This window comes from Chlorocebus sabaeus, chromosome X, assembly GCF_047675955.1.
Source record: "Chlorocebus sabaeus isolate Y175 chromosome X, mChlSab1.0.hap1, whole genome shotgun sequence".
Classification (NCBI taxonomy): domain Eukaryota; kingdom Metazoa; phylum Chordata; class Mammalia; order Primates; family Cercopithecidae; genus Chlorocebus; species Chlorocebus sabaeus.
Window position 1 is genome coordinate 134,249,487 of NC_132933.1, and position 27,480 is coordinate 134,276,966.

The following is a 27,480-nucleotide window of genomic DNA, read 5'->3' on the forward strand; positions in this document are numbered from 1 at the left end:
TTGCCAGAAACTGGAAATATCCTACTTATTAAACCTTTCATCCACTTACTACAACTAAATAAAAATACTTAAGAAAAAAACGCAGGGATAGGTGCAGTGGCTCACACCTGTAATCCTAGCACTCGGGGAGGCTGGAGCAGGATCGCTTGAGGTCAGGAGTTTTAGACCAGTCTGGGCAACATAGCAAGACCACGTTTCTTTAAGAAAAAAAAAAAAAAAAAAGGCTCTCATGGGGGGCAAAAAAACTTCTAACTGAAAATACTGACATTAAGCTTGATACCACTGGCACCACCAGTATTTTGATAAAATTGGAAGATGTTAAAAGAATAAAATAACTAATATTAAAATTCAGAATGATACATTTATAATTTTGAAAGCCAGAAAACTTCAGACATGATGAAATGGGTAACTGCTGAAAAGTTAAGAGTCTTTATTTTTTATTTTATTTTATTTTATTTTATTTATTTATGTTTTTATTATTATACTTTGAGTTCTAGGGTACATGTGCATAACGTGCAGGTTTGTTACATATGTATACTTGTGCCATGTTGGTGTGCTGCACCCATCAACTCGTCAGCACCCATCAACTAGTCATTTACATCAGGTATAACTCCCAATGCAATCCCTCCTCCCACCTCCCTCCCCATGATAGGCCCCGGTGTGTGATGTTCCCCTTCCCGAGTCCAAGTGATCTCATTGTTCAGTTCCCACCTATGAGTGAGTGTTTGGTTTTCTGTTCTTGTGATAGTTTGTTAAGAATGATGGTTTCCAGCTGCATCCATGTCCCTACAAAGGACACAAACTCATCCTTTTTTATGGCTGCATAGTATTCCATGGTGCATATGTGCCACATTTTCTTAATCCAGTCTGTCACTGATGGACATTTGGGTTGATTCCAAGTCTTTGCTATTGTGAATAGTGCCGCAATAAACATGCGTGTGCATGTGTCTTTATAGCAGCATGATTTATAATCCTTTGGGTATATCCCCAGTAATGGGATGGCTGGGTCATATGGTACATCTAGTTCTAGATCCTTGAGGAATCGCCATACTGTTTTCCATAATGGTTGAACTAGTTTACAATCCCACCAACAGTGTAAAAGTGTTCCTATTTCTCCACATCCTCTCCAGCACCTGTTGTTTCCTGACTTTTTAATGATTGCCATTCTAACTGGTGTGAGATGGTATCTCATTGTGGTTTTGATTTGCATTTCTCTGATGGCCAGTGATGATGAGCATTTTTTCATGTGTCTGTTGGCTGTATGAATGTCTTCTTTTGAGAAATGTCTGTTCATAACCTTTGCCCACTTTTTGATGGGGTGGTTTGTTTTTTTCTTGTAAATTTGTTTGAGTTCTTTGTAGGTTCTTGATATTAGCCCTTTGTCAGATGAGTAGATTGCAAAAATTTTCTCCCATTCTGTAGGTTGCCTGTTCACTCTGATGGTAGTTTCTTTTGCTGTGCAGAAGCTCCTTAGTTTAATGAAATCCCATTTGTCAATTTTGGCTTTTGCTGCCGTTGCTTTTGGTGTTTTAGACAAGAAGTCTTTGCCCATGCCTATGTCCTGAATGGTACTACCTAGGTTTTCCTCTAGGATTTTTATGGTATTAGGTCTAACATTTAAGTCTCTAATCCATCTTGAATTAATTTTCGTATAAGGAGTAAGGAAAGGATCCAGTTTCAGCTTTCTGCTTATGGCTAGCCAATTTTCCTAGCACCATTTATTAAAGAGGGAATCCTTTCCCCATTTCTTGTTTCTCTCAGGTTTGTCAAAGATCAGATGGCTGTAGATGTGTGGTATTATTTCTGAGGACTCTGTTCTGTTCCATTGGTCTATATCTCTGTTTTGGTACCAGTACCATGCTGTTTTGGTTACTGTAGCCTTGTAGTATAGTTTGAAGTCAGGTAGCATGATGCCTCCAGCTTTGTTCTTTTGACTTAGGATTGTCTTGGAGATGCGGGCTCTTTTTTGGTTCCATATGAACTTTAAAGCAGTTTTTTCCAATTCTGTAAAACTCATTGGTAGCTTGATGGGGATGGCATTGAATCTATAAATTACCTTGGGCAGTATGGCCATTTTCACAATATTGATTCTTCCTATCCATGAGCATGGTATGTTCTTCCATTTGTTTGTGTCCTCTTTTATTTCACTGAGCAGTGGTTTGTAGTTCTCCTTGAAGAGGTCCTTTACATCCCTTGTAAGTTGGATTCCTAGGTATTTTATTCTCTTTGAAGCAATTGTGAATGGAAGTTCATTCATGATTTGGCTCTCTGTTTGTCTGTTACTGGTGTATAAGAATGCTTGTGATTTTTGCACATTAATTTTGTATCCTGAGACTTTGCTGCAGTTGCTTATCAGCTTAAGGAGATTTTGGGCTGAGACAATGGGGTTTTCTAAATATACAATCACGTCATCTGCAAAGAGGGACAATTTGACTTCTTCTTTTCCTAACTGAATACCCTTGATTTCTTTCTCTTGCCTGATTGCCCTAGCCAGAACTTCCAACACTATGTTGAATAGGAGTGGTGAGAGAGGGCATCCCTGTCTTGTGCCCGTTTTCAAAGGGAATTTTTCCAGTTTTTGCCCATTCAGTATGATATTGGCTGTGGGTTTGTCATAAATAGCTCTTATGATTTTGAGGTACGTTCCATCAATACCGAATTTATTGAGCGTTTTTAGCATGAAGGGCTGTTGAATTTTGTCAAAGGCCTTTTGTGCATCTATTGAGATAATCATGTGGTTCTTGTCTTTGGTTCTGTTTATATGCTGGATTATGTTTATTGATTTGCGAATGTTGAACCAGCCTTGCATCCGAGGGATGAAGCCCACTTGATCATGGTGGATAAGCTTTTTGATGTGTTGCTGAATCCGGTTTGCCAGTATTTTATTGAGGATTTTTGCATCGATGTTCATCAGGGATATTGGTCTAAAATTCTCTTTTTTTGTTGTGTCTCTGCCAGGCTTTGGTATCAGGATGATGATGGCCTCATAAAATGAGTTAGGGAGGATTCCCTCTTTTTCTATTGTTTGGAATAGTTTCAGAAGGAATGGTACCAGCTCCTCCTTGTACCTCTGGTAGAATTCAGCTGTGAATCCATCTGGTCCTGGACTTTTTTTGGTTGGTAGGCTATTAATTATTGCCTCAATTTCAGAGTCTGCTATTGGTCTATTCAGGGATTCAACTTCTTCCTGGTTTAGTCTTGGAAGAGTATAAGTGTCCAGGAAATTATCCATTTCTTCTAGATTTTCCAGTTTATTTGCATAGAGGTGTTTATAGTATTCTCTGATGGTAGTTTGTATTTCTGTGGGGTTGGTGGTGATATCCCCTTTATCATTTTTTATTGCATCAATTTGATTCTTCTCTCTTTTCTTCTTTATTAGCCTTGCTAGCGGTCTGTCAATTTTGTTGATCTTTTCAAAAAACCAACTCCTGGATTCATTGATTTTTTGGAGGGTTTTTTGTGTTTCTATCTCCTTCAGTTCTGCTCTGATCTTAGTTATTTCTTGCCTTCTGCTAGCTTTCGAATGTGTTTGCTCTTGCTTCTCTAGTTCTTTTAACTGCGATGTTAGAGTGTCAATTTTAGATCTTTCCTGCTTTCTCTTGTGGGCATTTAGTGCTATAAATTTCCCTCTACACACTGCTTTAAATGTGTCCCAGAGATTCTGGTATGTTGTATCTTTGTTCTCATTGGTTTCAAAGAACATCTTTATTTCTGCCTTCATTTCGTTATGTACCCAGTAGTCATTCAGGAGCAGGTTGTTCAGTTTCCATGTAGTTGAGCGGTTTTGATTGAGTTTCTTAGTCCTGAGTTCTAGTTTGATTGCACTGTGGTCTGAGAGACAGTTTGTTATAATTTCTGTTCTTGTACATTTGCTGAGGAGTGCTCTACTTCCAATTATGTGGTCAATTTTGGAGTAAGTGCGATGTGGTGCTGAGAAGAATGTATATTCTGTTGATTTGGGGTGGAGAGTTCTACAGATGTCTATTAGGTCTGCTTGCTGCAGAGATGAGTTCAATTCCTGGATATCCTTGTTAACTTTCTGTCTCGTTGATCTGTCTAATGTTGACAGTGGAGTGTTGAAGTCTCCCATTATTATTGTATGGGAGTCTAAGTCTCTTTTTAAGTCTCTAAGGACTTGCTTTATGAATCTGGGTGCTCCTGTATTGGGTGCATATATATTTAGGATAGTTAGCTCTTCCTGTTGAATTGATCCCTTTACCATTATGTAATGGCCTTCTTTGTCTCTTTTGATCTTTGATGGTTTAAAGTCTGTTTTATCAGAGACTAGGATTGCAACCCCTGCTTTTTTTTGTTCTCCATTTGCTTGGTAAATCTTCCTCCATCCCTTTATTTTGAGCCTATGTATGTCACTGCATGTGAGATGGGTCTCCTGAATACAGCAGACTGATGGGTCTTGACTCTTTATCCAGTTTGCCAGTCTGTGTCTTTTAATTGGAGCATTTAGTCCATTTACATTTAAGGTTAATATTGTTATGTGTGAACTTGATCCTGCCATTATGATATTAACTGGTTATTTTGCTCGTTAGTTGATGCAGTTTCTTCCTAGCCTTGATGGTCTTTACATTTTGGCATGTTTTTGCAATGGCTGGTACCAGTTGTTCCTTTCCATGTTTAGTGCTTCCTTCAGGGTCTCTTGTAAGGCAGGCCTAGTGGTGACAAAATCTCTAAGCATTTGCTTATCTGTAAAGGATTTTATTTCTCCTTCACTTATGAAACTTAGTTTGGCTGGATATGAAATTCTGGGTTGAAAATTCTTTTCTTTAAGAATGTTGAATATTGGCCCCCACTCTCTTCTGGCTTGTAGAGTTTCTGCTGAGAGATCTGCTGTTAGTCTGATGGGCTTCCCTTTGTGGGTAACCCGACCTTTCTCTCTGGCTGCCCTTAAGATTTTTTCCTTCATTTCAACTTTGGTGAATCTGGCAATTATGTGTCTTGGAGTTGCTCTTCTCGAGGAGTATCTTTGTGGCGTTCTCTGTATTTCCTGGATTTGAATGTTGGCCTGCCCTACTAGGTTGGGGAAGTTCTCCTGGATGATATCCTGAAGAGTGTTTTCCAACTTGGTTCCATTTTCCCCCTCACTTTCAGGCACCCCCATCAGACGTAGATTTGGTCTTTTTACATAATCCCATACTTCTTGCAGGCTTTGTTCATTTCTTTTTCTTCTTTTTTTCTTTTGGTTTCTCTTCTCGCTTCATTTCATTCATTTGATTCTCAATCGCTGATACTCTTTCTTCCAGTTGATCGAGTCGGTTACTGAAGCTTGTGCATTTGTCACGTATTTCTCGTGTCGTGGTTTTCATCTCTTTCATTTCGTTTATGACCTTCTCTGCATTAATTACTCTAGCCATGAATTCTTCCACTTTTTTTTCAAGATTTTTAGTTTCTTTGTGCTGGGTACGTAATTCCTCCTTTAGCTCTGAGAAGTTTGATGGACTGAAGCCTTCTTCTCTCATCTCGTCAAAGTCATTCTCCATCCAGCTTTGATCCGTTGCTGGCGATGAGCTGCGCTCCTTTGCCGGGGGAGATGCGCTCTTATTTTTTGAATTTCCAGCTTTTCTGCCCTGCTTTTTCCCCATCTTTGTGGTTTTATCTGCCTCTGGTCTTTGATGATGGTGACGTACTGATGGGGTTTTGGTGTAGGTGTCTGCTGTTTGATAGTTTTCCTTCTAACAGTCAGGACCCTCAGCTGTAGGTCTGTTGGAGATTGCTTGAGGTCCACTCCAGACCCTGTTTGCCTGGGTATCAGCAGCAGAGGCTGCAGAAGATAGAATATTGCTGAACAGCAAGTGTACCTGTCTGATTCTTGCTTTGGAAGCTTCCTCTCAGGGGTGTACTCCACCCTGTGAGGTGTGGGGTGTCAGACTGCCCCTAGTGGGAGATGTCTCCCAGTTAGGCTACTCAGGGGTCAGGGACCCACTTGAGCAGGCAGTCTGTCCCTTCTCAGATCTCAACCTCCGTGTTGGGAGATCCACTGCTCTCTTCAAAGCTGTCAGACAGAGTCGTTTGCGTCTGCAGAGGTTTCTGCTGCGTTTGTTATTGTTTACTGTGCCCTGTCCCCAGAGGTGGAGTCTACAGAGACAGGCAGGTTTCCTTGAGCTGCTGTGAGCTCCACCCAGTTCGAGCTTCCCAGTGGCTTTGTTTACCTACTTAAGCCTCAGCAATGGCGGGCGCCCCTCCCCCAGCTTGGCTGCTGCCTTGCCGGTAGATCACAGACTGCTGTGCTAGCAATGAGGGAGGCTCCGTGGGTGTGGGACCCTCCCAGCCAGGTGTGGGATATGATCTCCTGGTGTGCCCGTTTCCTTAAAGCGCAGTATTGGGGTGGGAGTTACCCCACCCCAATGGGTTTTCCAGGTGTTGTGTGTCTCAGTTCTCCTGGCTAGGAAAAGGGATTCCCTTCCCCCTTGTGCTTCCCAGGTGAGGGGATGCCTCGCCCTGCTTCAGCTCTTGCTGGTCGGGCTGCAGCAGTTGACCAGCACCGATTGTCCGGCACTCCCTAGTGAGATGAACCCAGTACCTCAGTTGAAAATGCAGAAATCACCGGTCTTCTGTGTCGCTCGCGCTGGGAGTTGGAGACTGGAGCTGTTCCTATTCGGCCATCTTGCTCCGCCCTCAAGAGTCTTTATTTTTATTTATTTATTTTTGAGACAGTGTCTTGCTCTGTTGCCCAGGCTGGAGTGCAATGGTGCGATTTTGGCTCACTGCAACCTCCACCTACTGGGTTCAAGCAATTCTCCTGCTTCAGCCTCCCAAGTAGCTGGAATTATAGGCATGCACCACCAGGCCTGGCTAATTTTTTTATTTTCAGTGGAGACAGGGTTTCACCGTGTTACCCAGGCTGGTCTTGAACTCCTGACCTCAAGTGATCTGTCCACCTCAGCCTCCCAAAGTGCTGGAATTACAGGTGTGAGCCACCGCGAGCAGTCAAAAGAGTCTTTAAATGCAGTGTTGTACTACTGGGAAAAACATCTAATCCCAATGACAGACTGGGCCTAGGCCCTGGGAATTTGGTAAAAGTTTCTTGCGACAAGTTCTTTTGCAATTAAGGAGACGAAACCCTCTTGCATGGGGCTTAAAGATAGACTGCCCTAAGCTGAACTCCAAGACACAGCATTCAGTCACTTGCCATTGGTGAGGAACACTGGAGAAGAGTGGCATTTGCTGGTATCACAAAAGCATGACTCTTGGAAAAGAGCCTCAGAGAGCATCTAGTAGAACTGGCAATACTATTTTTAACATTCTGTAACTTCTAGAGGTTAAAGAATTATATGTTTATGAAATAGCTATGTACTTCCACAATACTATCTGCAAAAACACAACCCAGAAGCACAACAGGATATTCAGATTAATGGGTAGAAGTTTTTACCAATCAGAATGAAAGTCTAACAAAATACCACAGGTGTGTTGAGGGCAAAAGTGCTTTCTGCCAATCTAGTAAATTTTTAAGGAAGACATATTCATCATGACTGCGATCTCAGTATGTGAATGGGTGTTACTGTAAGAATATTAATGCTGGCACAAGAGGAAATGAAGGCTTGAGACACCAGTCCTAGGAGGAAGTCCTAGGAGGATTTTGCATGGTAAGAGGAGAATCTATCCAGGATGAAACAGCGAATAAGATGAAAGTGAGAAGGGGAGGGTAATAAAAGGAAAGCTCGATGTCTGCAGTTTGCAAGATACATTGTTGGGTCCCCAGGACACAGGGAAGATGGGCCAAGACCCTCTGCAGGGGCTCTTCAAGAGGCCCTGGATAAACCACAGCTCAGGTGGGGATAGAGGAATGATTGGGACATTTTCAAAGATCCAAGCAGAGAAAGATCCCAAAGGTCAAAATAAAAAAAAAGAAATAAATTACCCTTGAACTGGTGGATGAAAACTAGGAGTGAAGTGTGTGTTTGCATCACCAAAGACAGAAGGAAGTCAGAGAGGAAAAACAAAACAAGGGAGAAGCTATGCAGAAACATACATACCCAAAGAATTAACACAGAAAGGGAAGGGAGAAAAGGCTGACAGAGTGACTCAGAGACAGATGGAAAGAGGCTGGCTGGAACAAAGGCACTTGAAAAGCTGTGCTGTATAAAGGAATGGAGAATGAGTTATACATTGACAGCTGGAACTGAGCCCTATGGGTAAGCGTGTGGTTGGTCATTTCCCTCATTTGTGCATTCTGGCCCCTGTGATTCCACATGGAAGACAGCAGCTTCGTGCTGAGTGGGGTAAAAAGGAGCAGTACAGAAGAAGGGTAAGTGGGGGATTCACATCAATCTCAGAGACAGAAGCTTTGAGAAGGACTACTCATCCAGTCACCTCGCACCTTCTCCAAAGCAGCAGTTGGGACCAAAACAGTATGGGAGGAGGGCAATGAGACAAGGGGTAAGCAGGCACACAGGCATGGGACTCTAACGTTAACATGACAGCTCTAACATGACAGCTATTTCCATAAGGGTCCAAGAGGAGACACAATTCCAAAGACTCACCTAAAGAAAGGAAGGAATTAAAATCCAATGAATCACTAAACCAATATGCAGCGAGTACTTTATACATGTCAGGCCCTGTGTTAGGTGTTGAAGAAACAGAGAAAAATAAAAGAACGAATCTGATTTCACTCAAGCTGCTCACAGACTCTTGTTGGGGGTAGGGGACAGGTTTGACAGCTAGGGAATGGGGCAGGGGGGCATCACGGTCAGGCTTATGGAACTTCAGTATAATCCCTCTGAGAGCAGCATGGAAAGTGAGATGAAGCGGCGAGGAACATTACTCTGACACTTTCCCTGCCATCTCCCCTCCCCTGGCAATGTGACGAGCGTGGTTAGCTAATGTGTGAGAAGAGAGAGTCAGTGAATAATTCTACAGGAGTAACTCTGCAAGCTATGAAGACAAGCACTAATGGATACCAATATATTAATAACCTTATGAGAAAAAGGCGGCTGGGGTTGTGCAAGTTACAGCAATTCTTCATTTAACTAGTGAGATTTCTTTTTTTTTTTTTTTCCAGACAGAGTTTCACTCTTGTTGCCCAGGCTGGAGTGCAATGGCGTAAGCGATTCTCCTGCCTCAGGCTCCCGAGTAGCTGGGATTACAGGCATGTGCCACCACGCCTGGCTAATTTTGTATTTTTCATAGAGACAGGGTTTCTCCATGTTGGTCAAGCTGGTCTCGAACTCCCGACCTCAGGTGATCCGCCCGCCTTGGCCTCCCAACCAAAGTGCTGGGATTATAGGAGTGAGCCACCGTGCCTGGCCAACTAGTGGGATTTCTAAGTAATTTGGTTTACTCTTTAAACATCCATTTTTAACCCAATTGACAGCAGTCTTTCTAAACATATTTATACAGTTTGTCTTTTAAAGCAAAGTGAAGCTGCCTGTTTTATAAACACACACTTCATAGAGATCTATGATATGCATGATTTTCCCACCTGCTTTCTCTCCATAACTATTGCCTGGATCCTTTTCCCTCTGCACCCGGTAGTACTACCTTGAACTATTTCTTGCCCTGACAATATATCTCAGTGCTGCCTGTCAGAACTGAGCATAAATGAAGAACAGAGTCCAAATGAGGGTGGGGGTGTTATCCTATTAATAAAGATGATTAATCCCACCATATTAACTCTATTTTGCTTGTTCTGAGATATTTTGGCTATCTCCTGATTCTTAAGTAGGTTCTACATAACTGAGATGGCCAGAATAACAGCTCTGGATATCATACTGCAATATCTATTTACTGCTTTAAAATATAACACAGCAGCTTGACTTTTCCATTGCAAGAAAGGGGTACACTGTACAAATATTCTCTTCCCGAAGTAAATCTGAAGTACTACTATCAAGGAAAAACAGACTGACCTTAGGTAAGAGATAATTTAGGAATAGCAATTCACAGCCAGGCACAGTGGCTCATGCTTGCAATTCTAGGACTTTGGGAGGCTGAGGCAGGCAGATCACTTGAGTTCAGGAGTTAAGAGCCAGCCTGGGCAGCATAGTGAGACCCCGTGTTTACAAAAGATACAAAAATTAGCCAGGCATGGTGGCGTGCACCCACAGTCTGGGCTACTCAGGAGGCTGAGGTAGGAGGATGGCTTGAGCCCAGGAAGCAGAGGTTGCAGTGAGCCAAGATTGTGCCACCGCAATCCAGCCTGGGCAACAGAGCCAGACCCTGTCTCCACCCCCTCGCAACAAAGAAAAGCAATTCACTATATTACCATAACAAGGTTCTTTGATGTTTTTTGTAAGTCACTAAATGTGCATTTCTCTCAAATATGAAGAATCTGATGAACCAATTTGAGAGCTTATTCAAGAAAAAAAATCAAGATGAGTCAAGTTGAACTAATGACAGACTAAGTGAGATGCGATGCAGGAAGGAAATATGTCATAGCAGCATTATCAGGAAGAGTAACAGAAACAAATGGTCAGAGTCAGTTCATCACTGGCAATTCTGGAACTCTTAAGTCTCCTAACAGCAATATTAGAATAAGGATGACCTGATGAAGCCTCAACTAAAGTTCAACATCCCAATTGAGCCTCTCATTCTTTTTAAAACAACTCTTTTCAGGTTTCTATACATATCCACGCGTAAAACAAGTTCTACTTAAACTGATTATCAAAAGACAGAAACAATACATTACTAACACTGTCTATCCCAAATCTGGATTTAATTTTGATCTGACCTAATTTTCACAGGACTAAGGTAATCTGTAATTGATACTCTTTTAAATCATCACTTCATTATGTAATAACCAAGAGAACCCAATTCCTTCTGTACTTCTGTATTCTCACCATTTAGACAATTTTGTCATGACTTGTCAAAGCCACACCAGAAAATGGTCAACACTGGTAAGTAAAGAAGTTGTATCTGTGTTCTTATGTTAATTCACAGATCTTTTCTATATACTAAGGAGCTTAAAACAGTCACATGGAGAAAGAACACCAAAGTTTATCATCAAAGTGGAGGGGAAACACCTGGTGCTGAAGTTAGATGACAACGATAGTAATTGCAGTCACTAACATTAATGAATGCTTACGGAGCCAGGCATTGTTCTAGGTGCTTTTAATGTATTGCCTCATTTAATTATCACATGAACCCTATGACGGAGGTGCCATTCTTAGACTTATTTTACACATGAGGAAACCAAGGGACAAATAGACACAGTCCCCTGATTGATAGACAGTTGCCATCAATCAAGATATCCTATTTCCAGAGTCTAAACTCTTAGTCACGAATGTTAAGACTGTCATTTTATAAATAGGCAATGGATGCAAATTGTGCTTATACAGCAAAAGCGTATTTATAGCTTTTAAAAAGTCATTTTTTATATTGTTTTAAGAATAATTAAGTAATTTTCACTATAGGGCACAATAATACCGAAACCTTGATGTAACTTTGTCAACAGGGTCCAAATTGTAACTTTGTCAACAGGGTCCAAATTGTGACATCACATGGAGTAAGGAGTACTGACATAAGGCCCTTCTGTTACTTCTGGCAACAAACACCAGAGAGGGACTCTCTGACAGACTGGTCTTATTCCAAATCCAGTGTCTTACAGTGATGTCCCATTTTATGCTCTTAGTAGAGAACTGAGTAAAGGTCTATAAAGTACATACAACACTCTTCACATTTAGATCCTGGGCAGTCTTTCAGGGTAGTTGAGAAGTCTACATTATCATTTTTCTTAAAGTCCTTACTCCTCAGACAGATTCGCCAATGGAACTTGGTAACATTGTAATTCTCTCCCTAAATATTTATTAGATATGACACAAAAAAGATAAAAGAGTAAGAAAAGTTGCCACATCATTTGTGCCTTTTACTACTATTATGCTTTTATGGTAGCATAAAGGACTGTTCCCCTATTTCTTTTTACCCTGAATGACAGGTAGCACAGAGGTAACAACCATGAGCTTTGGAGTCGGAGCCCATTTAAGTTTGAATCCTGGCTCCCTTCTCCATGTTACTGGCTGTCCAGCACTGGGCCAGTTCCTCGACTTTTCCAAGCTTCAGTGTCCCTGCCTCTAGCATGGAAGCAGTGCGACTGTGAGAACTGACTGAGACGATGCATGTCAAATGCTAAGCAAAGTGTACCTGGTTCAGTGTCAACAAAAAGAGACTGCAAAAGTCATCATTCATGTCAAAAGAACACAGTGGAAAGCATATCAGGTATTTAATAATCCAGGAGATTTTTCTTCCCTTACATGATATTTAATATAAATGCCAAACTGGAAAAAAGTTACCAATAATGAAAAATCACATTTTCCTTATTCAATAATTTATCTAGAGAAAAAAAGGCCTAGCAGGAGAAAGAACACTAAAAAGCTCATCCAGAATTTATTTCAACTCTTAAATCTACAGTTAAAAAAAGGAAGAGTAAAAACAAACCAAAATGCTCACCATGGATCGAATGCTGGTTGTCTTTTTGAGTGGTTGGTTCCAGAACTGCTCTCTGATGGTAGAGAAGAAACTCTAGTTGACACATTATTTTCATGGAAAGAATTGTCTGGACGTGGAGATGGCACTGAATAAAGAAAAAGTAAGTCACTGATGGACTTTTTTTTCTTTTTTTTTTCTTTTAGACAGGGTCTCGCTCTGTCACCCAGGGTGGAGTGCAGTGGCGTGATCTCTGCTCAGTGCAGCCTTGACCTCCCAGGCTCAAGCAATCCTCCTGCCTGAGCCTCCCGAAGTGATGAGATTACAGACATGAACCACCGCACACAGCTGATGTACTCTTTTGGTCAAAGCAGTTTTCACATTATCCTACTGCATTTTCTCTAACACAAATAAAACAAACAAACAAACAAACATACAAAAATCCTCATCAGCCCTTCACATAACTTTTGTGTTTCCTGAGGGTGAAGGCATTCTAGGGAACCATGTCCGTCCATTCACTGCTTATGACACTAATTTGCAAGGGTTAATTAACACCAGGTAATATGTATTGAAAATGGTAAACTGACCTGCCAGCTGATAAAGTGAAGAACATTATATTTTCTTTCTCCTCTTTTTTTTTTTTTTTTAAATAAGAGACTGTTACCCACGCTGGAGTGTAGTGGCACGATCATGGTTCACTGCAAACTCCACCTCCCAGGCTCAGGTGATCCTTCCACCTTAGTCTCCTGGGTAGCTGGGACCACAGGTGCATATCACCACACCTGGCTAATGTTTTGTAGAGACAAGGTTTCACCATGTTGCCCAGGCTGGTCTCAAACTCTTGAGCTCAAGTGATCTGCTCACCTTGGCCTCCCAAAGTGCTGGGATTACAGACGTGAACCACCGCGCCCGGCCAGGGTATTTTCAAGTGTGAATCTCATAGCCCCTACCACCATTCCCTGCTACTGTTTTGGCATTCTTTGAAGTTAAAGCTTTCTTATCATAGACCAACAATGTAAAATCTATTCTTAGTTTGAAGTAATTAATATGTGTGCTGAAACAGACAAACTACAGTTTAAGCCTTGACACTTGGGAGGTAGTATCACTCATGTTTTTAAACTAAATTACACAGAAATTTAGCTATTTCTACAAAAATATTATTTTTCTCTAAATTCTAAATGAACAGAAAAAGGTAAAATATAACATATGTGAATATATACTTTTCTGCTTTTGGGGGGATAGTTATTAACTTTTTCTGTCAATTTCTAAGAATGGTTATAATGAAAATAAATATACTGGAAATTTCATCACAAAAGGAATATACAGACTGTATATCAAGATAAATGACACAATTTCACTTGACTCTTGACCAGTAGGAATGAAAACGGGAAGCATTCTGGAAAGAAACATCTGTTATTTCAATGATACCACCAAATCTTCCTCTAGGATTTAGTAGTATCATTGAAATGACAGATATCTCCAGATGTTTCATCTAGTTAAATATTTTTCTTCTATATCTGAAATTTTAAAAATTAAAACATTCTACCTGCCAAGCTCTCACTACCCTCTCTACTAATGAGGTAGACATATGAAGTATTTCTCTGAATTAACCAATTTATTTTTTTTGCAATCAAAATAAAACCATGTTTCCAGAGGTCAAAGACGAATTAATTTAAATCTCCATTAGCATTTTATATTAATGCATATTCTCCAGACATCTATAGAAATAATACACCTACGGTACATTTTGGAGGTAATGCTTCGGTGATAGAAGAAAAGGCTTTTTTGCACATGTATGCTATAATATTTTAATTAAATTAAATCTGAATTAAAAGTTTAGTCCCATAAAATTCTAAAGTGTAATCATGGTATCAGAAAAAAATGCATTAAACGGCATATTCAATCAATGCCTTATGCTTTTCCAAAGGTTGGACTGGAAGGGAAGGAACAGTGTAGCCTAATCATTAAATATACATTTAGTCCTAAATAACACTTCTGTGCATTTATTTAGCTGGAGTTCCTAATTAAAATGACTAAGCAGTTCTCCACGCCCCCACCTCAAATCCTGCCCCTTTCCAACTATCCTCTTAAAACAACAGAAATAGTGGGAAGTCAGGCAATGTGGGCATAGGAGGCTTTAGAAAGCTGTGGTGACTCCTGAAGGCTTTACAGGCCTTCTGATCCCAGGCCTTGTTCTTGGCCCTGTGGGCTTGCTGTCCATTTTCTCCACCAGGGTGTTGGAATGCCCAAGGGCTTTACAATCTATTATTGCACAGTTACTAAAAGGGATGGCCTTTGTCATTCAATGTCCCCTAAGTTCGTACAACCCCAAAAGCATCTGTTTTAGTTGTCTGTTAAATAACAAAGTATATTTTAGGCTGTGCAAGTACACTTGAAATTTTTCTTTAATTCAATCGACAAATATTTCTGAAACTGTGCGAGGCAGTGTACTAGTCAATGAGAATAAAAAGAAGAGAAGATGAAGAGAACTGAGTGTCTCTGAGGGGCTCACAACCTTGTGAGAGAGAACTGTAGACAAAGAATCAGTGCAATGTGGTCAGTGTTACATCAGAGTTACAGACAAGGTGTGATAGACAGAACGGAGAAGACGTTTCACTCCATCTGGAACATACTGTGGGAAGATATTATACTGAAGAGGACCTTAAAGAAAGGGACAGAGACAAGCTGCTCCAGCAGGAGGAAGAGTACATTACAGGCCAGAGGAGGGCACAGCCTGTGCAGTCCCATAGGCTGGGTACCAGAGAGACCGGCGGGGTGGGGGAGAAAGTGGCTGGAGAGGATGGCAAGGGCCAGACCATGGGAAGTCTGGAATGACATCCTAGAGAATTCAAATTGTGTCCTGATGCCAATGGGAAGCCACCAAATGACTCTCAATAGGTGAGCAATAGGGGATTAGGGTAGGGTGGGGAGGGGTGGACAACGGGATGACTTGCTTTATTTTTTTCCCCCTTGTAGCACTTAGTATCTTTTACTGTTCTATATAATTATTATGTTTAGTGTCCATTCCTCCTCCCGAGGAAGTGAGTTCCGTGATGGTGGAGATCTCTGGCTGTCTTGTTCACCAACAAGTTCTAAGCCAGAACAGTGCCAGACACACAGGTAACATCAATAAGTATGTTATGGCTTGACAGAAAGAAATGAGTGGTATGGTCAGAACACAGTTTCAGAAGGATTGCTCCAGTCACTATATTGATGGGTACCTTGGAGATAGGGAGACCAGTTAAGAGGCTACTCAAGGCCAATTCAGAAGCCAGGAGGGCCTGACTTAGCAGGAGCAGAGGCAGGGAGAACCGCTGGAAGGCAACAGTGTAGGTGAGAAGGCCGCTGGCCTGAGTTGGTGAAAGCAGTGTGCACATAAAGCGAGAGAGGGAGGAGAGGGGAACCTGGTGAATGCCGGGGGTGGGCTTACCTCTGTAAAAGCTACCAACTCTCCTTGGCACAGGATCATTGTACAGATGTCTATTTTCTTTGGGGGCTGTGCCATCATCAGAGTGTGGGTCATGATACACTCCACCCTGAGGCAGGAAAGAAATTTATAAAAGTTAAGCCACACATTGATGACAATATTGCCTATGACTTTTTTCTTGAGACAAGAGTCTCACTCTGTTGCCCAGGCTATAGTGCAGTAGTGCAATCATGGCTTACTGCAGTCTTGACTGCCCCAGTTCAAGCAATCCTCCTGCCTCAGCTTCCCGAGTAGCTGGGACTACAGGCACACACTGCTACACCCAGCTAATTTTTTAAACTTTCCGTAGAGATGCAGTCTTGTTATGCTGCCCTGGCTGGTCTTGAACTCCTGGACACAAGCAATCCTCCCACCTCAGCCTCCCCAAGTGCTGGGATTACATGTGTGAGCCAACTGGCCCAAATTTAGAACCTAATCAGTCTATAATTGACTTAATGATCTTTTTGAAAGAAAATTCAGAATTATGCCACAAGGAAAACTACTTACTTTATATGCCACTTCAACTTATTTGTGGGAGATTGGATATTAATACATTTTAAAAGCTAGGCAGTAATGATGTTGAACAAATAATGTTTACAGGCATATTTTATTGTGACATACCTCAGACTTCTGGCGTGTATGGAAGGAAGAGGTGCCTTCTCTGGTGGTCTCTTTGACCGACGATCTTGCCACAGTCATCTCTGGAGGGAGCTGTTCTCCAGGCTGGAAGTAAAATTTAAAAGGATTTATAAGAGCATCCTGTTCCTAGGGATGGAACTCATCATGGTCTTTATTTGGTATAACTAGGACCATAACCAGCTAAAATAAAAAATGTTATTTGGCTAAAATACAAATAGTCCCATAAAAGTGAATAATCTGATGAATGTAACATAAGTCAAATTTCACACAGATGGAAAGTAAAATTCTCATTAACGTTAAGGCAAGCAGGGAACAAATTATTCTGAAAATAGTTCAATTAATTACAAAAAACAAAAAAAAATTACCCTTCTAATATCTAGACAGTCATGGTTCTGAGCAGCCCTCTGATTAGGAATTATATTAGTTTATCTGAAATTTCTCTAGCAGATTTTAAGTCTGAGTTCTCCAAAATGAACTGTGCAGTTCCAAAAGTATTTTTCATGCAGGACTTATATGGCAAAGTCAGATGAAAATAAATGATTTTTGAATATATCAAGGAATAGAATAAGTCCTTTTAATAATTTTTGTGTTAAAATCCTCTAACTACTATAGTTTATGTGCTTAAATTCTTATCTTAATCTTCTCTAGGATAACAGCACTTATGTTTCATGTATTTTCTAAAGCCAAATCATGATAGTGCTCATCTCCAAAGACATACCACTGTCTTTTTCTCTCAAGGAAGTGAGTCACAAGCTAAGAACAGTACTCGGTCCACAATGGTGTTCACTGAGGGGGAAAAAACAGCATTTTCTATCATCAGAAAAAAAGATTAAGGAAGAAAATTACCAAGTCATTAGAAGGAGTTCGCTGCATTGTATATCTGTATATTATGCACAGAAAAGGGCACTACCTTAAGCCTATGTGATATATCAAAAACATTTTATTTAAGATTTAAAATATGATTATTTTTCTCCCTCTCATTCCCCAAATGTACTCTGAGGATTCTGGGCAGGAATTCATCCAACATAGCCTTCCTTCTATTTTATGAAAATGTCTCATTTGACTTTTACCACCTGTACTTTTTACAAAGGCCTCTACAAAAATTATTTTAAGAAAACAAATTATTAACATCTAATATAAACTCAGTAAGAGTCTCTGTGCTTTTGAGGGTGGCCCAATACTTTGCATGGGAGTGATTCCTAGGATTCACTCAACAGCTTAAGTTACTTTTCCAGCCTTCTGGTACCTTTGTGCTTTTAAACTTGTACTTTCTTGTAGCTGGGCACTGTACCTCCTGAACTGGCTTTTGCAGTCTGTAACAGATCTGTGCTTAGCCCACAGTAACTGTTTTTAATTCGCTTATGACCACCATGTTCACACAAATTCTTTTCCTGGAATTCTCAGAGAGCAATTACTTTTTCTAAGTTAAAAAGCTATTTGTTTTTCTGATTTCTTTTCCATTTTATACCATGCTGAATGCTAGCACACTTTACCCAATTTTCCCTTCCATCTCTCCTCTACGGGAAGCTGCCAGGAGATCTTTCTAGGCTCTGGATGCTCTTTCTCCTGATAGCGTCTCCTCAGGGCTCCTCTGACCATTCCTCTGACTCCACTTCCAGCCTCCGCAAATGGGCACCTCTTGCTTTCTCCTTTCACCTGGGTGCCAGACCATCTCTTTAGCCTCTTAGAGCACACTTCTGCTTAGAAGCCAAGGTCACTTCAAACTCAACGTGTCAGCAAGACACTAGTGGCAAGCAGTTGGCCTCAGCACCTGAAGCCTGCCTCATAATCCCAGCTCCATCCTGAACTAGTTAGATAAACTTGGAACAACTCACCCAACTTCTCTGAGCTTCGACATGCTCATCTGTGAAATGAAGGGGTTGAATTAGGTGACTTCAAAACTACTCTCTTTCACTCCAAACAGGAGGTCCTAGAAAAGAAACCATGAAGTCTTCCTTTTTCCTATATTCAGTCCTTCAAATCACAAATCCTGTTGTTTTTACTTTTGAGGAGTAGAAGATCCACTCTGTTTCCCACTGGCACTAACTTAATCCCAAACATATTCTCTTCACCTCGTGCTTGAATTATTGCAAAAGTCACTCCAAATTTTGCATTTTTCACTCCAGCAAAGTGGAACAAGTTGCAATGCCCAAAGCACACCATGCTGTGTAACATCTGTTACCTTCCTTCTCCTTCCAATGCTCTTTTCTTCCCTCTTTCCTGAGGTCACTGTCACTTTCTTCCCAACCTTCCTGGAAGTCTCTGCTCAGGTGCCACCTGTTCTAGGAGCTCCCACAACTCACAATTTGGACTGTCTCGCTCCCTTGGCACACTGGCATGCCTCTAGCACAGCAGCCAGAATGTAACCTCGCAGTAGTGGAACAACCTATCTGTTGACAAGTGTCCCCTGCCAGCTCACACACAAGACAACAGGGACCCTATTCTTTTCATCTTTCTAGCTAGAGCTTTTCATGTTGCCTAGTTCATGACATGCCTGAACATATCTTCACTCTTCAGCCTATTCAAAGCTTGTCTATACATCCCAGCCCAGAGCAAGACCTTCGGTTGCCTATAAAGCCATTTTTAACTACTTCTGCTCACAATGACCTCTCTCTATTCTCAATTCCTCTTTATAGCCAGTGCCATATTGACTTTGGTCTTACTTATTTCATTGTTATCAGGTATCACTTTATCTTCTCCAACAGCAGGTAAGTTTCTCAAGTGCAAGAGCTCTCTCAAGACTGTTTTGAGTGCCTGGGAACACCCAGCATAGAAAAGGTGCTCGATGTCCAAATATCAGCCTCCACCCAGAAGCAGCAGGAATAATTAAAATTTGTTAGATACTTACTTTGTGCCAGGCACTGGGCACAGTGCTTTATAGATGAAATCATGAGAACATTATTTTTAAAACACGCTCTACTGTAAGAACGTAATCTTTTTTTTTTTTTTGAGACGGAGTCTCATTCTGTTGCCCAGGCTGGAGTGCAGTGGTGTGATCTCGGCTCACTGCAACCTCTGCCTCCCAGGTTCAAGCGAAGGAATGCTACTTCTTTTAAGCAGGTTAGGTCAGTTCTACAGTCTGACAATGAGTAAGATGGAGGAAGCATTATGCTAAAAATACTGTTTTAGGATTTAGAAACAATCCAAAAGACTGAAAATTAACATTTATCCTGGTATGAAGTTAAATTTATCTATAGTGGACAAATTTAAAACTTTTAAATTCAGTTAAAATATTGAGTAAGGTACTAGCAAAAGCTGTTGATTTAAGCAAATGTGGTTTGGAGAGATCAGAGAAAATACTCATGAATTCACACTGTATTTTAAGGAAAACTAAAACCTAACCCATACAGCTGATGAATTCTGTAATAAATCAAAATAGGACCCCCTCAACAAAATATTCCAGAAAGGAACATTCAAGAAAAAAAAATTACTAAAAACAAAATTTGACTTTTCTTGAGTACTCAACAGTTGATCTAAATAGATTTAAAACAAACAAACAAACAAACAAACAAACAAACAATAACAACAAAAAAACCGAGATTAGGCCAAGTATTGCTTCCCTAAATGCATCCTATCAAGAAAAGCACGATGTCCTGTAGTAGGGAAAATTATAGACAGACCCTCATCACATCCCTTGTACCACCTTCCCCTGAAGGGTCACCAGATTTGGTCAAGGTGCTCAACTGTACCTGGGGTGACAAGAGTTGCAGGCTGTTGGCTCTAGCTGCCATCCCTTGCCCTATGCTCAAGCTTCCATCCAAGCCTTTGGCTCTCACTTTGTCACGGGTCACATACATAGAATGCCTATGAGGACGTTGCTGGGAAGAAAAGGGGCTGGTGTAGCCCAGTCCATAAGAAAAAGATTCGTGAGGTGCAGACAGCGAATGGGAATGGCTACTGTCCATGTGCTCAGGCAGCTTCAATTCCTCCATTGTCTTAGAATGTCTGGTTGTGGTTCGACGTGAGTCCAGCGTTCCTTCATTTCGGTTATTTCTCGCAGAAGGGCTGAGCAAAGTTCTCGTGTCACTGTGTCTGGTGGGGGTTGGGCTGGTGGGAGAATTCAAGTCTAGGCAGCTAGATGGGAAGTACCTACTGGTACTGGGCTCCGCAATTTGGGCCCTGGCTTCAGAAAGGTTGCTCACAGACTTGGAGTCACTCAGTGCCCCATGGCTTTTGGCCTTGGTCCTGTAGGAGGGACTCCTAGAGGACTGGGGAATGGTGTCAATATAGCTATGTCGACTCTGCTTTTCATTGGGCTGCAGTGTCCCAGCTTTGCTTTGAGAGCTTTCCATGAATGAGTGGCGGTTCTGCTGAGATCTGCTGTTCGACTTGAGGTACTTTGTCCCTGGGCCTTCTGAAGGCTTTGGGTCAATATTAAAATCAAACTCTGTTTTTGACTTGGCTTCTTTTGGGCTAAGAAGGTGTGGTATGTTGTTGTTGGTGAGATCTTTGCTGGTAGACCCAGGCTGGCTGCTTGCTTGGTAGGTTTTGGTGTGCAATGGACTAAGACTAGCTCCAGCAAGGTTTCCATTTAGGAAGCTTTCATTGGCAGGGAGACCTTCGTCAGCCCGGGGCAGGCCTACACTCAGGTTCTGGATGTCTTTGCTGTTAGATCTGTGGTGAGACTGCAAAGCAGTACTTTTGCCGGCTTGGTTTCTATGTTAAAAACAAAAGAAGCATATCAGTTTCCCTCAATAGCTAACACACAAAAAGTATTGTTAAAAAGAAAAAACAAATACTTGAAACACCTGGAAGACTAAAAACATTAATTCTCTCAAGCAAGTGCCTTCAGATAACAAGTAACCTATCAACAGCAATTAAGTTTCTTAGACCAACTCACTCTGTAACAAAGCACTGGCCTTGATGAAATTATTCTGGCACTGCTAAATGCTCAGCTAACTTGCTGTCAAAACAGTTTCTAAATGATAATCTGGTAAAACATGCTCTCATTATGTTGGTACTCGTATGAGTGTTTGTGATAGAATGACTGCTAAGAGGAGAGCTGAGCTATAAACTCTTTATAACTCTTCTGTCTGCTTGAATGTCAGAAGACAACATTTAGACTTAAAGGTTACTATGTTTCTTGAACTTTATTTTTATTTGTAAAACGTGTAGCCTGCCTCAGAGATATATACTCACAGCACATACACACAGACACCAATAACTCTTTTGCCTGCATAATCAGGGAATGAGAATTCTAGCAATGTACTTAATAAAAGAAAATGACCCTCTAAAAAGAAATGTAAACTGTCCAGTGAGGTTTGTTGGAAAACATGATGATCAATGTTTATGTCCTGGAGAAGTGGCAATTACTTGGGGCTCTTCAGATATTTCCTTGTACAGTAAACAGGAATCCTGTACTATACTCGATTACAGAGATCCGAAAGAGTTCATTTCTCTCCAAAAGACACAATTATTCTCTTTTTTATTTAACACTTCGTTATCCTAGACTGACTGAGCCCTCATTTAGGACTTAAAACTTCATTTCACACTTGGTTTAAAATACAAAATATAAATCCAGAGGAAAATCTTGTTCTCTATTTGAAGCTGAACCTGACACCATAGCAAGGCCAGTTTGTGCTACTGTAACTATTGAAAGGACCTAATTGTAGCTTGGGACAGATTAGAATGTTTAAAAATGAATAATGATTTACACAATTCTGGTTTTACTATGCATTCAAAAAATTTTGCTGCAAATATTGCTATTGCTACAGATGGTCTGATTTGGGAGAGTTTTGTTCCCATGACACACTAACTGGAAGTCACTTTTTATGTTCATGTAGAATGGTAGTCTGTGAAACTCTGACTTCCAATTTTCCCCATGAGAACCTGCATGCTCAGCCATCAAATAACATAAGGACCCATTTCCTAGTCTACCTTTCAGTCAGTAATCTCTGCCAGAAAGCTACCTGAGAGTGTCAAAAAAGAAAAAAAAATCTGATATCAAGCAAGCCTGTGACAGTGTAGGGTGCCTCATCTCCTGAATGTACTCACTAATCTCTTCCAGTTAGGTCATTAGAATTATAGCATTAAATAAAAGGACACTTAAATAGGAGTACTAAATGGCAAAGCCCAGACCTAGAAAGGAATTACAAAGAAAAAAATGCTAAGTTTCACTTTCTGTTAAATTATATTAACAGAGTCTATCCCCAGATCAATAAAGTCCCTGTATCCTAAAGGCATCAGGTTTTAAACCATTGAGTTGTTTGCCAACTTATATCTTGGTGACTGAAATATCTCAGTGACTTTTCAAACCTAGTGATAGACTGTCTCATCCACAAATAGATCTAAGTGTGTTGGTTATTCTCCATTTGCCCAACCTCCAATCTGTCCTCCACCCCCATCAGCCCGGCCCTGGGCCTCAGGAACCCAATGCTGCAGATTGTCACCCACGCTTCCTAGCCAGCTAGCTTCTGGTTGGGCTTAGCAGTGGAAGGCATCACAAGACAAGAGGAGAGAGGGGCTGGGGGATGTCTTCCCTGCTCCTTCCCTGCAGGCATCTGTACCCTGACTCAGATCGTGGCTGTGTCCTTCTAGATGACAGCTTCTACAGGGTGGCTCTTCCTGCCCAGGTCCAGCTCTCCCTGGACTCTCAGAACCCTATTTCATCCCCATTCCCCTTCAGGCCTAGAAATAGTAATTGTAAACAGATAACATGTACAGATATTGGGAAACGTCCTCAGCTCATGAAGACCAAAAAGGGACAGAGAGCAGCAAAGGCAGCTGCTTGAGCCTTTGGAACTCTTAGAAACACTGTTAGCAATGTTGAGCAGAAACGTACTTGTGGATCTTAGGAAGAACACATTCAGAGCAATGTAAGAGACAACTCTAACATAAAAAGAGAGGTTATCCAGTTAAGGTAAAACGTGTCAAAGTTTTACGTTTTCCGTAAGTGTACAAAGAGCCTAAACTGCCATTCTGAGTGCTTGTGTCTTAGGATTAGTTGGAAACTACTGAGCTTTGCACATAACGCCTACGTAGAAAGGGCATCATACTGTCTTTGCATCAGAGCTCTGCCAAAGCGCAACAATAAAAAACAGCTTTGAAAATTCCATAGATCTCTTTGACACACAACTGCAAGGAATCTGTGTTAAACTGCCAACTAGTTAAAAAAATTTTGCATACAAAGTCTTCTTAAATGGTTGCAGAAGGGATGGATGGATAGATGATGATTTAGTTGAAGTAAGTTTTAAAAGCAAATGTCGAAGGTGCAAAGCTACATTTTCATGGAGAAGGCTGGTGCAGGACTGGGAGAGTGGCAGTGTGGGGCAGCTGATGCACCTTTGCACCGTGTCCATGGTGAGCAGAACCTCAGCAGAACCTGAGGGAGATAGGCAGGGGCTAAGTAACACAAGAGTCCACTGCCTCTCCTAGAGAGAAAGAATTTAGAAGACAAGGTATGCAACAGCATGTTTGTGTCTCCAGATACAAGGCAGGGGAGTTTGTACGTGGCAACCAATGTGATACGGTGCTGTGAGCATCTCTAAAATGGTCCTACGAAGTCTTAGGGAGCCATCGTTTGTGTTGAGATTCAAGCTAGAATTAATGTCTCTAAAAAAAAAAAGCTTCCATGGAATAAGTATAGACCATAGACCAGTGGGGAGCAAAAGCCCTCAGATACATGTAAAATGTGGTAAGATCATTCCTAGAAAAAGCATTTAAGACCTTTTCTTTAATATATTCACAATACAGTGTCAAGACCTGAAAATGAATTCTTCCAGAGATTTTAAATTTACTTATAATTTCTATTCTCCTCTATTTCAAAAGGGGACTTGGGAGGACTCCTCAAGGACCCATACAAATCATATCTTCTGTATCTGCTGAAAACATCATCACCAAGCACATCCTCCTTAACAGATCCCTGAAGAGGTTCCCAAGGAGAGCCTCAGGTCCCCACTGGTTAACTCAAGAAATCTCTCTCAAGTGAGTCACTAGAAGACAAATACACAGCTTTTTTTCACAGTATGGGTTACATCACTAATTACTATAGCAGAAATCAAAAACTTATTATCAGTCTACTGAACTTTATATCATTGGGATAATTTTTTGGTGTAAACTAAAGGAGCTAAGAGACAATTAAGGTAGAAGGGAGATAAAAGCACCTGAACTGAGAGTAACCCCAAAGAAGACACAGGACTAATTTGCACTTCCTAAATGCAAAGGAGCAACCAAATGATGACTCCTATTCCTTGACTTAGTGTCCTAAAAATTTCATGGCAACAAACAAAGAAAGCCAGCTAAGAATGGTCCATAAGATGTAAGGGGAAACAAACTGAAACCAGTCATTTTCAAGAAGAGTAAACAGCTCTAAAACACAATTACACTATCACAGTTAAGCAGAGAAAACATATGATAAATGGTCATCATCAATTTATGGATGCTCTCCCAGACCTAAATAGTACCAGATCTTGAGCTTTCAAAAATCTGATCTGTTAAGAACAACTGATTGGCCAGGTGTGGTGGCCAATCACACCTGTAGTCCCAGCACTTTGGAAGGCCGAGGCAGGCCAATCGCTTGAGCATAGGAATTCTCCAGAAAAGCTACAAAAATCAGCCAGCCATGGTGGCACATGCCTGCCGTCTCAGCTACTTAGGAGGCTAAGGTGGGAGGATCGCTTGCCAGGAAGGCAGAGGCTGCAGTGGGCCATGATCGCACCACTGCATTCCAGCCTGAGCAATAGAGCAAGACCCTGTCTCAAAAAAGAACAATTGTTCTATACGGAAGGAGAATTTGGGGCTGGGGGTGGGAAGAAAATTTATATTAAAAAAGCGGCCGGGCGCGGTGGCTCAAGCCTGTAATCCCAGCACTTTGGGAGGCCAAGACGGGCGGATCACGAGGTCAGATCAAGACCATCCTGGCTAACCTGGTGAAACCTCATCTCTACTAAAAAAATACAAAAAACTAGCCGGGCGAGGTGGCGGGCGCCTGTAGTCCCAGCTACTCGCGAGGCTGAGGCAGGAGAATGGCGTAAACCCGGGAGGTAGAGCTTGCAGTGAGCTGAGATCCAGCCACTGCACTCCAGCCTGGGCGACAGAGCGAGACTCTGTCTCAAAAAAAAAAAAAAAGCTTCATATTAGGAATTATTGTTTTCAGCCAGATGCGATAGCTCATGCCTGTAACTCCAGCACATGGGGAGACTGAGGCAGGAGGACTGTTTGAGGCCAGGAGTTTGAGACCATCCTGAACAACACAGTAAGACCCCATCTCTATAGAAAATTTAAAAAATTAGCCAGGTATGATGGCATGCTCCTATAGTCCCAGCTACTCAGGAGGATGAGGTGGAAGAGTTGCTTGAGCCTGGGAGTTCAAGGCTGCAGTGAGTTATGATCATGCCACTGCACTCCAGCCTAGGCAACAGCTCAAAGGTTCTGTCTTCTAAATAAACTAAAAAATAAAAATAAAGAATCATTGTTTTCTACTTATCTTGTAATAGTAGATGAGAGAAACTATTTCCTATCTTGCATAATCCAACGACCCCAGATGACAAGATCAGCCTCTTGGGAGATGAAGGAAAACAGGGAGACCATGACTAGGACACTGTCCTCTTGGACATGCAACCAACAGAATTGAGGAATGTCAGGTCTGAAAGACAACCTGATTGTATGGCCCAAATCCCGTGTGTGTGTGTTTCAGGAAACAGGCTTTGAAAAAATTATGCTGAAAAATCATATTTAAAGAGCAACAATTTTAATCACTGACTTTACTATTTCCATATTCTTATTCTTATGAAAAATTAATTTCGCAACTCAATGATTAAAAGACAAGAGCAATAAAAACACAAGACCCCTCTGTAGAGCCAGACCTACTTGGTCCAGTCACAAAGATCACACTAGGTACATTTCCATCCACCATCTGTGTTTGGCATCGTCTTCTCTCTCCAGGAATCCCCTTGCCTTCACCCATCTTTCTTCCTCTAGGCATCACTGATGGGTCTCATTCATGCAGAATATTCTAGCTCTTGAGGCTGTAAACCCCCTTAGTTGCTAACCCAATGCTACCTTTCCCAAGGAATGCATAGGTTTCCATCATATACTAGTTAAAGATAAGAAAGTCTTTAAGACCCACACAACTCCTTAATTGTGGTTCTGAATCATGCAATAAGCATAAGGAAGATATTTTTGAATAAAGAGGGCTTTCCTTCTTTTCTCTAATTGCATCATTTAAGCAGCCACCTCCTCCACCTACTTGTAAGACCAACACTGCATCTGTATTTCCTTAAAAGGGAATATTTACCTATTAGACAATGTGCTGCTTTCCACATGGTAAGGTTTTCTTTTTGCTGACCTTGAAGGAGAACGATCCAGAAGTCTCTGGGTTTGAAATGTAGGGTGATTCAAACACTGTTCTGTCAAGTATCTGTCAGCTGGGTCCAACTTCAGTAAATTCTTAGGAAATAAAATTTAGGATTGTTAAGAACATTACAAAGTAAAATTTAAGTTCTAATAAAAACCTAATTGTTTTTCCTTATAAAAGAAATACACAGTCATTGCAGAATATCAAGTAAACACAGTTTGGGAAATAAAAAAAGACTATCTAAATCACCTATAATCTCATTATCATTTCCTCTTGGTATATATGATCCCAGCCCTTTTTTGAATATCCTATATACATATTTTCTTTTACAAAATATACACATAGTTTTGTACCCTGCACTTACCATTAATCAAAATCACTTTTACAATATAATTAAAAATTTAAAGTATACTTTTAATTACATAGATACTCACTTGAAAGAATATACATTTTTAATCTTTCTCTTATTCCCCAGATACCCAGTTCTCTTTTCTGGAGGCAGCCTAGGTTATCAGTTTCTTGGGCATCCTTCCATAGATATTCTCTATACATATCTCTATCTGCTCCTTTTATTTTACCCACATAGTAGTACACACATAATAGCCAGAATTTAGCTTTCTTCCCACTTGACATAAGATCTTAAGAAATCATTTGGGACTGGGTGTGGTGGCTCACATCTGTAATCCCAGCACTTTGGGAGGCTGAGGCGGGC

The 27,480-nt window shown here is 41.1% G+C and overlaps 1 protein-coding gene across 3 annotated transcripts in view; it reads right to left on the reverse strand.

Annotated features, from left to right (window-relative positions):
• The window catches only part of CDKL5 (cyclin dependent kinase like 5), a 212,565-nt gene that overhangs the window by 15,966 nt on the left and 169,119 nt on the right, over window positions 1-27,480 (reverse strand). For 2 of the 3 annotated variants that reach the window (XM_007991180.3, XM_037986376.2), the window contains exons 11-15: window positions 26,709-26,860; window positions 20,164-21,130; window positions 16,457-16,558; window positions 15,800-15,905; window positions 12,394-12,517 (exon numbers count right to left, since the gene is read on the reverse strand). In XM_007991180.3, coding sequence (XP_007989371.2) covers window positions 12,394-12,517; window positions 15,800-15,905; window positions 16,457-16,558; window positions 20,164-21,130; window positions 26,709-26,860 — 1,451 coding nt within the window. The remainder of the gene's footprint in view (window positions 1-12,393; window positions 12,518-15,799; window positions 15,906-16,456; window positions 16,559-20,163; window positions 21,131-26,708; window positions 26,861-27,480) is intronic. The other variant, XM_037986378.2, reaches the window with a different exon arrangement.